The 13,276-nt window shown below is 45.5% G+C and overlaps 1 protein-coding gene across 14 annotated transcripts in view; it reads left to right on the top strand.

The window, feature by feature from the left end:
* The window catches only part of ZNF462 (zinc finger protein 462), a 139,749-nt gene that overhangs the window by 104,286 nt on the left and 22,187 nt on the right, over positions 1-13,276 (top strand). For all 14 annotated transcript variants that reach the window (XR_005083558.2, XR_005083560.2, XM_037152648.2 and 11 more), the window contains 2 exons: positions 576-712; positions 10,918-11,141. Coding sequence is in view for 12 of the 14 variants with exons in the window: in XM_037152648.2 (XP_037008543.1) it covers positions 576-712; positions 10,918-11,141 (361 nt within the window). In the remaining 2 variants the exon portion in view is untranslated. The remainder of the gene's footprint in view (positions 1-575; positions 713-10,917; positions 11,142-13,276) is intronic.

Here is a 13,276-nt window from a genome sequence, read left to right as displayed (position 1 = left end):
CCTCCCAGGCTTGATGAGACTATCCTCCCAGGGATTTTGTCATGTTTTTAACAGGCAGTTTTTCATTTTCAAGAATACAGCGTTCGGTAGACTCATAGAAACAAACAGTGGGGCGGGGGACTGGGTGAGCAGGTGAAGGGGAATATAGTCAATAATACTGTGTTCCCCCTGCACGCTGACAGGTGATTATTGGAATTAGTGGGGGCGATCCCATTGTAAGGTATAGAAATGTTGAATCGCTATATTGTACACCTAAAACTAATAACTAATGTTATATCAACTGCGCTTTTAAAAAAAAGAATAAAGTCTTTGGGGGAATCCATTTTCTTTTTATACCAAGGCCTGAACCCAGCCAAGTGTCCAAATTTGCAAAAATGAGTGACCGCTGCGTGACAGTGTTGGTTACAGGGTGAGGGACCGAGGAACAGGCAGTCAGCAAACACGATGACCAGGTGTTTTGGCCCCTCGGGCCAGGGCATGTTCGGGGAAGCTCTGCAGGAAGGTTGCCGGCAGGGAGTAAGTGAGTGAAGTGAACCTTTTCATACTCATCACCTGTCTCCCCGCCTCTCTTCCAGATCTGCTTTTACTATGCACGTGGAAGCCGGGCATTCAGCCGTTCCGGAGGAGGGCCCCAAAGACCTTCGCTGTCCTCTCTGCCTCTATCACACCAAATACAAACGCAACATGATCGACCACATCGTGCTGCACCGAGGTAACCTTCCTCCCTCGGCTTCTTTGGGGTGCAGGGGGGCAGGCGGCACCGGTGGCCTTGCAGGGATTCGTTCTCAAGGTGCTAGTGGCACCATGGCCCTGGTCCATTGTTCCTCACCTTTTCTCCGGGCTAGAAATCACAGGGATCCCCACCGGGACAGTCAACAGGATTAAAAACAGACCTTCCTGCCCAGAGAACTCCTTCTACCTGGAGGGAGGCAAAGGCGATGGATCCCGTGGTGAGCACACTTCTGCAGGGCTCCCAGAGTACAGGATTTTTATATTGAGTCCTCGGCTCTCATACCCTTGCTTGGGAAGGAGTGAGTGAGAAAGAGGATGGGTGGCTGAAGGCTCATTCTAAAATGCAAAGAATCGTATCCAGGGGTGTCGAACTCATTTTCACCAGGGGTCACATCAGCCTCATGGTTGCCTTCAAAGGGCCGAATGTAATTTTAGGACTGTGTAAATGTAACTGCTCCTTACCTAGGGGCAAGGAGCTCGGTGCTGCCGCAAGGGGATAAAACAAGGTGGAGGGAGGGATTCAACCCTCCGGCCTTGTGTTTGCCACCTGGGCCTTAACGGAATGAGACTTTTGGGTGAGGGTGTGAGCATATTTGACATGTGGGAGAGATTCTAAATAAGCAGTTCTTTGGAGGAAAACCAAAATGATGATTTCCAAAGCAGAATGTGGAATTTCCCTTGAAACAGAGAGAGAGAAAATTCTTAAGAATCAGAGTGGCCTGATAAATATTAGAAAACCCATAAGCTTTGGATTTAAATCCTGGCCTTGAAGCCTCCTCTGTCGAACCTCTCTCTCATCTGCAAAAAGAGGTGATGGTTACGCCTGCGAGATAGCATGCGAAGTGTCTAGTGTGTTCCCTAAGGGACGTGTCGCTGGGTCCCTTAATATGTTGTCCATAAATGGTGGTTCCTCTTTATTATAAACAGGGATCCTTCTTTTCTTTTAAGTTCTTTTTGGTTTTTCTTTGAGTTTGCTCTGAGCCAATTAAAACACTGTTAAACATCAGGCCTCTTCTGCATTGGAAGGAAAAACAGGTTTATATAAAAACAACTTTGCCACGAAAAGATGCGCGCCAGAGGTGGATGGGAAAGGGGTGGCGAGAACACACTCTGCCGGTCTGTTTGCTGTTTCCATCTACCGATCTGCCCATCTGTCCTTCCTCCCCTCCCACCCTTTCCAACTTCCTCCTCTTTCCCATCTTCCTTCCTTTGCCTCCATCTTCGGAAAGCTTCTCAGTCTTGGCCACTCACACCTCAAAGGCATCATTGTTCTCTTCCGCTCTCCTGCCGAGATGTCTCTGAAATGCTAGATGTTTTGGGGTGCTTTGAAAGTTTCCAGTATTTCCCCAGAGCCCCTGCCGTTGGCCCGTGTGTTTTGTGACACGTCGCCCACCCCTGCAGCAGACCCTGTGAAAGGCTCACCGTCAGCATTCTCTAATTCCCCTCTCATGACACATGCAAGCATGGCTGGCAAGGATGTCCTCCACCCACAAGCTGGGAGAAGCAGCATAGGGACAGTTTGGCAGCAATTCTTGGCCTGAGTGGTCCTACCTGCTATTCTGTCTCAGTCACCTGCCTTGTGGTCACTGTGTGTCACAGTGACTCTGTGCTCCCCTCAGAGCTTGTGGGGGAGCCATGAGTAGCGTGGCTGCCATGCAGACGAAAATGACGAAACCTCGCTTCTGTGGTTGATTCGCTCTTTTCCCAGATCGCTGCCAGACAGGATCAGAGTGATGCCCAGTGAGCTCTATGACTTTCCTACTCTGAGTTGGACATTCAAGAAAGGGGGAGGCAAAGAGAGAGAGATGAAGTGCATCCTGCCTAGCTGGGTGGCTCAGTTTGTTGGAGCGTTGGACTGTGCACCAAAAGGTCGCAGGTTCAATTGCCAGTCGGGGCACATACCTAGGTTTTGGGTTAGATCCCTGGCTGGGGTGTGTATGGAAGGCAACTGATCGATGTTTGTCTTTCACATCAATGTCTGTCTCTCTCTTTCTAGTCAATAAAAACATCCACAGGTCAGGATGAAAGAGAGAGAAAGAGAGATGAAATGCCAGTGGCCATGTACTCACTCACACTTGGAACATGACACTTCACAAAGTGCTTCTTACACACCCATGTCACTTCACTTTCCCACAATACATGAAGGACAGTCCTATTGCCTATAGTCTTATTTGGCATATGGCAAAGTTGAGGCTGAGAAAAATGACTTGTTCTATAATTTCATGTAGTTATTTGTGGTCATTTCACGAAGGGTTTATCTTAAAGACATTAATGCAGAAGTATAAGATTAAAAGCCAATGAGGAAATTGGGGCAAATGCAAAGTAAGGAGAAACCAGTGGAAAGTTCACCTGAAGGTGTGACTGAATTCACCAAGGGTTTGGACACTCGGGCTACCAGGAGGCGCAAGGCACTTGGTAGCAGTGGGCTGCACATTTCACCCTGAGATCCCTGCCCATGGTGGGAGAGAAAAAAACAGAGTCAATTGGATTTACTTTGGGTTTGACTTTTGAAATTTTGTTCAGGAAATTTTCAGGAATCCTTGACACTGAAACCTGAAAGGAATTTCTCCAGCGGATTTTCCTAAAAGGGACCATGTGTGACATCGTGCATGGTGTCCCCACTGTAAGTGCAGTGGTGAGTTCCCAGGGCCCACGTGAGCCGAGAGAGTTCAGCCCGAGGCCCCCACCCAGTGAGCAGTGGAGCTGGGACCCAGTCCCAGTCCTCTGATCCCCCGCCCCATCCATCATATTGCGTGCCACTGTTTATTTGTACAGATAATTTGTATCAAAAGAGGCATCTGAGTATATAAATATTGGCCTTGTTGGGGTGAGAAAGTGCACAATCTGGAATCTGGAATGAACATGAGAATTTGAGGGCTGGTAGTAATAATGACAATGTTGACATCAGTAACTAGAGTTACTGTTACCAAGTGCTTATGGAGCAGGCGCTCTGCTGAGTGCTTCCCAAATGTCATTTTACAGAATCCTCACAGAACGCTGTGTGGTGGGCGTTACCATTAGCCCTGAAAACAAGGGGAAAACCAGGTTCAGAAAGACTGAGCATCTTACCTGGGGCCAAATGACTGATAAGGACAGGATCTGAACCAGGCTTGTCTGACACACAGCCCGTGCCTTTAACCACCGGACATCACTGTCTCGCCCTCAGGAAGGTGGTTGGTGTCACTCTGCTCAGCCTCCTAGTGGCTGTGGTCCTCTGGCCTCCGGATGGGGTTCACTGTGGAGCTGGAGGTCAGACACAAAGCCCACTGGACCACAGATGGCAGGGTGCTCCAGGACCACCGCGTCTGCCACCTGTGTGCTGGTCTGGCTTTGGTGTCCGTCCCAGCTCAAAATGGCAACTCAGTGGGAAGCTGGTCTGGACAAGTCAAGAGCCAGGGCTGAGTGTCTGTCGTGCAGTTTCCGGTCGGGGCCGATCCCAAAGTAAGCAGATGAGGTTCCCTCTGCACCTGTGCCCTCCTCGTTCTGCAGACAAATAAACATCTTCGGTCTTTCGGGCCTGTGGAAAGACATCTTTGCGAGGCCTTCGTTAATTAAAATACTTGGGATGAAAGGCAAGAAAAACAGCTGAACTGCTTGCCAAAATAGAGTTTCCTCAGCTTTTTATCCAAACAAATGGATGTATTTAAGCAGGGAGGAAAGAAAAAGAGAATCTTTTTCACTCACGGGAAATCCGAGTGAAAAATACTTGTGGATTTATGTTGGCTATGGCAGAAGAGAACATACTGTTCATTCATGCATCCAGCAAGCATTCATTATTTGCTTGTTACATGCCATGCTATGCTGGGTTCTTTGGGTAAGATGGGGTTAGCACCAGCCTTCCTCAAGGAGAGGAATGGTATGTAAATATGTATCAGAGAGTGAGTGACAAGTACCTTAGTGGCAGATACACTTCTGTTTGAGGTGAGAAAGGTGCAGGGGGCCATGGCTTTCAAGCAGTCATAGTGACATTTCAACAAACTGAGAAGACAGAGTGAGGTACGTTAATTTCCTGGGTGGCTTAAAACAACAAAAATGTATTTTCTCGCCCGTCCGGACCCTAGAAGTCTGAAATCAAGGTTTCGGCAGGGCTGTGCGCTCCCTGAAGGCTCTCGAGCAGAATCCTCCCTTGGCTCTTCCTAGCTTCCGGCGGCTTCTGGCATTTCCATCCTCGTAGCTGCGCCGTCCCAGTCCCTGCTTCTGTCTGCACCAGCCTCCTCCCCTGTGTGGATCTCTCTGCACTCTCCTCTTCCCGGAAGGACACCAGTCATTCAGTTCTCCAAAGAGGACATACAGGTGGCCAATAGACATGAATGTCAGAGATGCAAATTAAAACAACATCGAGATAACACTTCATGCCTGTCAGAATGGCTGTCATCAGTAAATCAATAAGCAAGTGTTGGCGAAGATGTGGAGAAAAGGGAACTCTTGTGCACTATTAGTGGGAATGCAGACTGGTGCAGCCACCATGGAAAACAGTATGGAGTTTCCTCAAAAAAAAAAACTGAACTACCGTATGACCTAGCAATTCCATTTAGGGAAATATATCCCAAGAAACTCAAAACACTAATTAGAAAAAATATTTAGCATGGAGCAAAAGTAGGTTTACGATTGTGAGTATTTAGAACGGAGTTTATTCTTAATTGTTGTATTATTTTCCATACGAACAACTGTAAACCTATTTTTGTCCCACCCTGTATGTGCCCCTATGTTCATTGCAGCATTATTAACAAATAACCATGATAAGGATATAATCCAAGTGCCCATCGGTGGACACTTGTATACAATGGAATATTACTCAACCATAAAAAAGAATGGAATCTTACTACTGGTAGCAGCATAAATGGACCCAGAGGGTATTATGCTCAGTGAAATAAGTCAGACGGAGAAAGACAAATGCCATATGATTTCACTTACATTGTGGAATCTAAAGAGCAAAATAAATGAACAAACAAAATAGAAACAGACTCATAGATACAGAGAACAGACTGGCGGTTGCCAGAGGGGAGAGGGATTGGGGTGCTGGATAAGGGAGGTGAAGGCACTAAGATGTACAACTTGGTAGTTACGAAATAGTCACGGGGATATAAAGTATAGCATAGGAAACACAGTCAATAACGTTGCAATAACTACGTACAGTGCTAGGTGGATACTTGAAATATCAGGGGAGGGACCACTTTGTAAAATATATGATTGTCTAACCACTATGCTGTACACCTGAAACTCATCATTGGATTTAGAGCCCGCTGTAATCCAGCGTGACCCGATCTTGACTAGTTACCTCTGCAAAGACTTTATGTCCCAGTAAGGTCAGATTCTGAGGTTCCAGGTGGACGTTCATTTCTGCGAGACACGACTTAACTCACTACAGAGTGATTTAACAAATCACTGTGGCGAGCGGAAGCAAGACAGGTTTACAGACGGGTGTTTAGCTGCTCTGAGCGGAGCCTGAAGGGGCCAGAGGGCCAGGCTGAAGACATGTGTTGCGGCCAAATGAGGGAGGGCTTGGCTACCAACATGGAAGTTTGAACTTGACTCGGTAAACATATAGGAAGCCAGGGAGCTGATGAGACGCCGGACGAATACTAAGTTAGCACAGATTGGCACAAAGGATCAGTAAACCCATCTCTCTGAGGAACTATGAACTTGGGTCAGATCAACACTTCATGAGGTTATCCATGAGGGAAAAATCAACCACTGAGGCTTTTGTCTCAAGGAGAAAGTTGGTGGTAAGACTTTTGATGGGTTCATGCAGCAAATATTTGTTGAATACCCACTGCATGCTAGCACTGTGCTAAGCTCCTGGGATACAGCCATGAAGAATCAGTCAAGGTTTGTGCACCGAAGTAACTTGAACTTTAATGGGAAGAGCAACAATGAACAAAGGAATAGTTTCATGAGTTCATTTCCATTGAATTCATCACCGCTGGGAATCGGATGCCTTAGGTATAGCTTTGCCTGTATGTACCATGGGCACCTGCAGTGAACCTGAAAAATTGGGCACAGATTGAATTATCGAATGAAACACAGGTTTGCCAAATATTTACATTATCATTGCAGAGCTGTGTAATTTACTGATACTGGCCTCCAGTCGGCATATGAACGTAAAGTTTCTATTTCCCAACCTGTAACCCCAATATTTAGACAAACACCAAGTTTAACTGAAACTTGTGAGAGGTTGTCTTTTGGACTAGAACTAATCTCCCCTAATTTATCCAGTCAGTATTGTTTATCTTGGTGAAAAAATCCACAGTGAGATGGACAGTGTGTCATTTTATTCGGTGGAGGTACACATTCTCTTCCACCCCCCATCAAATACATTTTCCTGTTCCAATTAGAGGTGTGATTCCCAGGTCTGGCTTGAGATCACCTGGCTGACATGAAAACCGAATAACTTATTGGGAGCCATTGTGCTTATGTTTATATGTCTCATTATGGCTCTGTGGGTTTTGTTTTTTAAGAAACTGTTAGTATATTCTTAATGGCTTTCTAGTACTCACCCTTGACACTTGGCTGGTTGAGAGGGAGTAACGGTGGGTCTTTGGTTTGGCCCAAAGAGAGACTGGGTGCTTTAAGGTGATCATTTGCCTATGAAGTGTGTCGGAGTGAATGACTTCCAAATCTCTCTCTGCCTCATTTGGCTTTGGCACATTGTGGAAGGAAACCCATGCATGTTGTGGTCTGCCTTTCAGAAAGAATTATTACTTGATGATGCTGGACTTCACATGGATGTGGTTTTTGCTGTTTTGAGCAGAAGTGACCGACCCCACGTTAGTGGCGAATCTGTAGATTTTTCCATGGAGCACCACGGGAGCTGGACAGCATACACTTCCCAGACCCATCACGCCTTAGTACCCATGGGCTTCAGTGTGGCATTTCTCTGCGGTCCAGCCTCTTGGTTTCGGGTCCAGCTGCAGCACCAAGCATCTTTTGAGTAGGAGATGCGAGACACAATCTATCTTGTAGTCAAACTGCTGAAGTCATAATATTTTTGCAGCCAGTGCTGGGAGCTGAGTCACAATGAGTGTGATTCAGGCTCTGATTTCTTACCCAAGGTAATTTTGAGAGGTGTGAAGTCAAGAAAGCCCCACAGTTGTCGCTGCCCCCACAAAAAAAAAAAAAAAAAAAAGCCCTGAGCGCTGAGCTTCTGTAGCCAAGACGGGGCTCGGTCCATGCCTGGAAACGTTCCAGTCTCTAACTTTATGTCCTTCACTTGCCTCAATAATGAATAACCTCATTCAGAAAATGCTGTCGGTCATTCGCCTGCCTTTCAAAGTCTGTCTTGTTTTTTATCTTGGTCATGTTAGCTATGTTTTCAAAAAGAAAAAGTTCACATTTTTCTAAAGCAAATGTTAGTAAAAAATCCATATAACTTGGGGCGTTGGTAATATCTTAGTTTGGAAATGGGAAGTCTTACATTTCAGAGACAGTAAGTAGGGAAATGACCTTCTCTCAAATCCAGAAGATATTTGAAAGAAATTCGGGTAGAAATGGTTGCCTTAGACATCTATAGCTTTTGCCTTTTTAAACAATTAGGAATGAAAGGTTTATATACCCACTGCATGCAGACCAGTTATCCACCCTGTTCTTTTCAGGGGTGAAGGAGGAAAGCGCTGGCCAAAGTCAGGAGACCTCTGCCACCAGGTCACATCTTTGTACTGAACTGGAAGAGGGCCTTTGAGGAGATAGCAGAAGAGATCACTTCTTAGTTCCCACATTAATAAACTGAAGATAATACAACTGACTTTTTGGAGTGTTAGGAGAATAAAAAGTAGCTGTGAGTGTTGAGCACTTACCTGTGTCGAAACAGTGAGCACTTAATAAATTGTAGTGGTCGTTCACGTTAATTATCATTGTTTAAACTCCAAGGCATTATTCTGAGTGTTCGGGACTGCATAAAATTCACGTAAACACACATGGTAAAATAAATGGCGAAGAAAACTAACCAGATGGTAGAGGAGTTGAAAGGAGACCTATCGAAAAACAAACAAGGAGGTGCAGTCTCAAGGAAGGTGCCAGAAAAGTCCATGTCACTACATCCCATGACCCCTAGTGGGAAAGCAATACCCTCAGTGTGCTGGTCGCCCTGGTTTAGCCTGTACCCCTGTCTCTTGCTGTGGACACCAGCTTGCTCATGGTTCATGTCCACGGGTGTCTTACCTCGAGCAGCTGGGGACCATGCTTGGCAGTGTGTTCGGAGTGGCGGTTCTCAGCCAGGGTCGTCGACCTTGCCTCCACAGGAGCATTTGTCTGGAGGCATTTTTGGTTGTCACAACTGGGGAAGTAGCACAACAAGGTGCTACTGGTATCTGGTTAGTGGAGGCCCGGGGACACTAATAAACATACTACAACGCACAGAGCAGCCCCCTACAGCAACAGTTATCTGGCCCCAAAATGTCAGTAGCGCTACTCTTGAGAAACCCTGAGTTTATAGAAGCAAAATGTCATAGAGTGGGCTTTCTTAAGGCTCACTGGCTTATGCCAAGGCATTTTCTCCTTTGTTTACACCAAACCCTGGAACTGAATGGTTAGAAGACTGTTAAACATTTGCTATTCTAAGAAAATGTGTGGATTACATTATAATCATGTGTTTCTTAGCTGTCTGCTCTCCTTCGGCTGAAAAATATTTATATTTCTAAATAAGCGACTGACTCTTTGTATAGGGAAAATAACATATGCATTAAAGCTTCAGGGAGTACATTGCAGATACCACCTTCCACGCTCCCTCTGCCCAGCTTGTTTGCTGGCCAATTAATCACTGCGACTCAAGGATTCCCAAGGCAGTGACTGTCCTGCTGTGAGATTGTGATGGGTGAGGCTCCGGCATGGTATTGGGTGGGGAAAATTCCCCAGGCGCCCGTCGTAGGCCAGCAACAGAGGGAGGGCTCACCTAGTGGGTCCCGCCAGCGCTCAAGATACTGATGCTCAGGAAACATTGCTGCTCAGTGACTTTGAGAATAAATCACGCTTTCTTGACTTAATAATACATTGCTGTTTCTAAATAATATAAGTATATGTTGTGTGCGTCCATTTGTAAACTTACAGAGAGTCTTCTGAATCCAGACACAGCGTGAAAACACTCGCTATATTTGATCCTTGCATAAATAGCACAGATTTTAATTTTATCCCAGTTATGGGTATCTGGCGCGTGCGCTGGTACTCTGGGCAGACTGGTGTGAAATTTAATTTGAGCAGTTAAACACAAGGGTGAGAGAGTGCAAAATAAACAAGCACACACGCATTCCCAGCCCTCCAGCATTTGGTATGTTAGTGGAGAAAGCACCCAAATTCTCTTTCTTTTATTTTTTTTCCCCTTGTGACAATCAGATTAGGGACAGAAAGACACAAATCCCCCATATCTCCCACACTACCCCCATCGCCCCTGACTTTGCCTGCAGCCTTTTTATTTGTAAGCTCTTCACAGTTGAGGTTGGAGTTTTAGTGAATGAAAGTGTGCAGGTTCCTTTGTTTTCAGAAATGATATTAGACTAGAGATTCCTTTGGTTTCAGGTAAAGGAAAACTATCTCCTGGAGACCATCTTGGAAGGGAAACCACTGGAAATAATGGGATCTCATGGGTGTGCAGTTTGACAAGGCAGGGTTACAGATCTCTGCGTGGCCAATGTCAATGTCTATGAGTTTGGGAAAGTTGCTTTACTAACCTGTAAAAAAAATGGGAATAACTCAAGCCTCATCATTGGTAGGAAGGCTCACAGTGGTCGGACAAAGGTGCTTGGGGTATGTTAGTTTCCTGCCCACTTGAAGACATCTATACATTCACCAAAATAATGCTGACTAGAAAGTAGGAATCGGTCGCTATTGGCGATCATCAGTATTAGTAAAAATGGCCACTACTTCCTGTTCTTTGCCCCTCCTTTCATCACCTCCATTCCAAAATTAACAAGAACTTTCAAGCCTAGCTGCCCCCCCCCCCGCCCCCATTTATAGATCACTCTGGGTATTAAGTACACAAAGAGCTTTTGGTCTTGAAAAAACCTACTTTTTATCAAGAAATACGTTATTTTGACGGGTAATGGGGAGGGTATTATCCATGTGTGCAGTTCACAGACCCAAACTCATAAGAAATAGCAAAATCAAATGGGTGAGTTTCTTCCTATATTCCAAAGAAACAACGTTTGCTTACCATCAGTAAAAATTCCCATCTTTCCATTCAATTTGTCTCCACAGAAGAGCGAGTTGTCCCCATTGAAGTGTGCCGTTCCAAACTGTCAAAATACTTGCAGGGAGTAGTTTTCCGCTGTGATAAGTGTACCTTCACCTGCTCCAGTGACGAGAGCCTCCAGCAACACATAGAAAAGCACAATGAACTGAAACCTTACAAATGCCAGCTCTGCTACTATGAGACCAAGCACACGGAGGAACTGGACAGCCACCTTCGGGATGAGCATAAGGTACTTCCCTGGGACTTCCTGCCGCCCACCCTCAGCACACCTGTGGAAAGGGCCTGAGCCAGGTGGGAGAGCTAAGTTTAGTCGTGTGCAAGATAGATATGAACTAAAATAATGTTTAAAATGAGGTTCAGTTTTTTTTCCTATCATAAAAGAAATGTAAGGTCATTTTAGAGAATTGGAATGTATAAATAGGGGTGAGAAATATCACCTGTAATGCTGCCACTCAAATCCAACTGCTTAACATGCTTACTTTCTTTTATGCCCACTTTCCTTTGATTTACATAATCATGATCATAGTATATACCCCCCCTTTTTACATAATATTTTAACAAGGGCACTTTCCCATATTTTTAAAATTATATTTTATTGATTATGCTATTACAGTTATCCTGATTTTTCTCTTTTCATCCTCCCCTACCCAAGGCCCTCTACTCCCTCAAGCAAACCCCACACCATTGCTCATGTCCATGAGCCATGTGTGTAAGTTCTTTGACCACTCCATTTCCTATACTGTACTTTACATCCCCATGGCTATTCGGTAACTACCTATTTATATTTCTTAATCCCCTCACCTCTTCACTCATTCCCTCCTTCCCCCTTCCATCTGACACCCTTCTGGCAACTAACTTCTTTTCTCTTTTCAGAGTCTCTTTTTTATCTTTAAACGTTGGCATTTTAATTATGGTATGTCTTGGAGTGGGCCTATTTGAATCCATCTTGGGTTTGGGACCCTCTGCACTTCCTGGACTTGCATGTCTATTTCCTTCGCCAAATTAGGAAAGTTTTCTCACTGTTTCTTTGGATAGATTTCCAATTTCTTGCTCTTTCTCTTTTTCTGGCACCCTTATGAGGAAAATGTTGGACCTGTTGAAATGTCCCAGAGGCTACTTATACCATCCTCATTTTTTTATTCTTTTTTCTTCTTTTTCTAATTTGTTGTTTTTTACTTCCTTATGTCCCAAGTCATTGGTTTGATTTTCAGTTTCATCCACTGTACTGTTGTTTCCCTGTAAATTGTTCTTTATTTCAATTAGTGCATCCTTCATTTCTGACTGGGTCTTTTTTATGCTGCTGAGGCCCTCACTAAGTTCCTCAAGCATCCTTATAAAAACAGTGTTTTGAATCTGCATCTGACAGATTGTTCATCTCCATTTCATTTAGCTCTTTTTCTGGAGTTTTGTTTTGTTCTTTTCATTTGGGCCATGTTTCCTTGTCTCCTCATTCCTTGTCTCCTTTTTCCTGTGTTTGTTCCTATGTATTAGGTAGAGCTGCTTTGACTCTGTGTCTTGGTAGTGTGGCCTAATGTAGTAGATGTGTTGTAGGGTCCAGTGGCCCAGCCTCCCCTATCTCCCAAGCTGGGTACTCCAGGTGAGCCCTTTTGGGCTGAGTACACCCTCCTCTTTTAGTCGAGCCTTCATTGCTTTTGGCAGATCAATGAGAGGGATTTACCCAAGCCAGTCAGCTACAAGGATTGGCTGTGACCACTGGCCACCCACCTCCACCCTCCATGAAGTGTCATCTGTGCAGGGTCAAGGTCATGTTGCTCCGACATGGTCTGTAGCTGTCCTCTGGGTGCGTTGGCTCTGGGATTTCCCAGGTAGTGCAGGCCAAAGTCAGCCCCCACCTGTATTTCACCTGGGGCACCCTGCCTGAGATGTAAAGCAATCTGAACTGGTTGCTACATGTGCTGGGCTTGGAGATTCTCAGGTGAAGCCAAGCTGTGACTCTAATCTGGCTGCCACCAGGGCTCACTGAAGCCAGCTGTTGCTTGTTCGATAGGATTTAGGAGCCAAGATTGCCATTCTTATGGAAAAGCAGATTGAGGGGGCACATAAATTGGGTGAGATAGAGCCTCTCAGGATCTCCAAGGTGAATCATGAGTGTTACCCAGGTTGATGGAGCCTCAGATATGGCACCAGACTACCAGCTCTGTGGCCGGGAGGGCTCAGTAAAGAGAAAATGGCCCCTACTGCCCCAATGCCAGGTACTTCAGTCTCTCCCTGTGTACCACCGGTGCCCTTCAGGCTGTCACCCCAGTGCTGGAACTCAGAGGAAGCAAGTCTGAGCAGGTGAATCCGTGTGTGGTTTCCCCAAGTGGAATTGCTTAGGGCTCCAGCAGCCTCCTCCATGAACTC

The sequence above is a fragment of the Artibeus jamaicensis genome, unplaced genomic scaffold (assembly GCF_021234435.1).
Source record: "Artibeus jamaicensis isolate MK-2021 breed Jamaican fruit bat unplaced genomic scaffold, CSHL_Jam_final scaffold_1964, whole genome shotgun sequence".
Taxonomy (NCBI): Eukaryota; Metazoa; Chordata; class Mammalia; order Chiroptera; family Phyllostomidae; genus Artibeus; species Artibeus jamaicensis.
The sequence above is the reverse complement of the archived record's forward strand: the minus strand, read 5'-3'. Positions and strand labels throughout refer to the sequence as shown.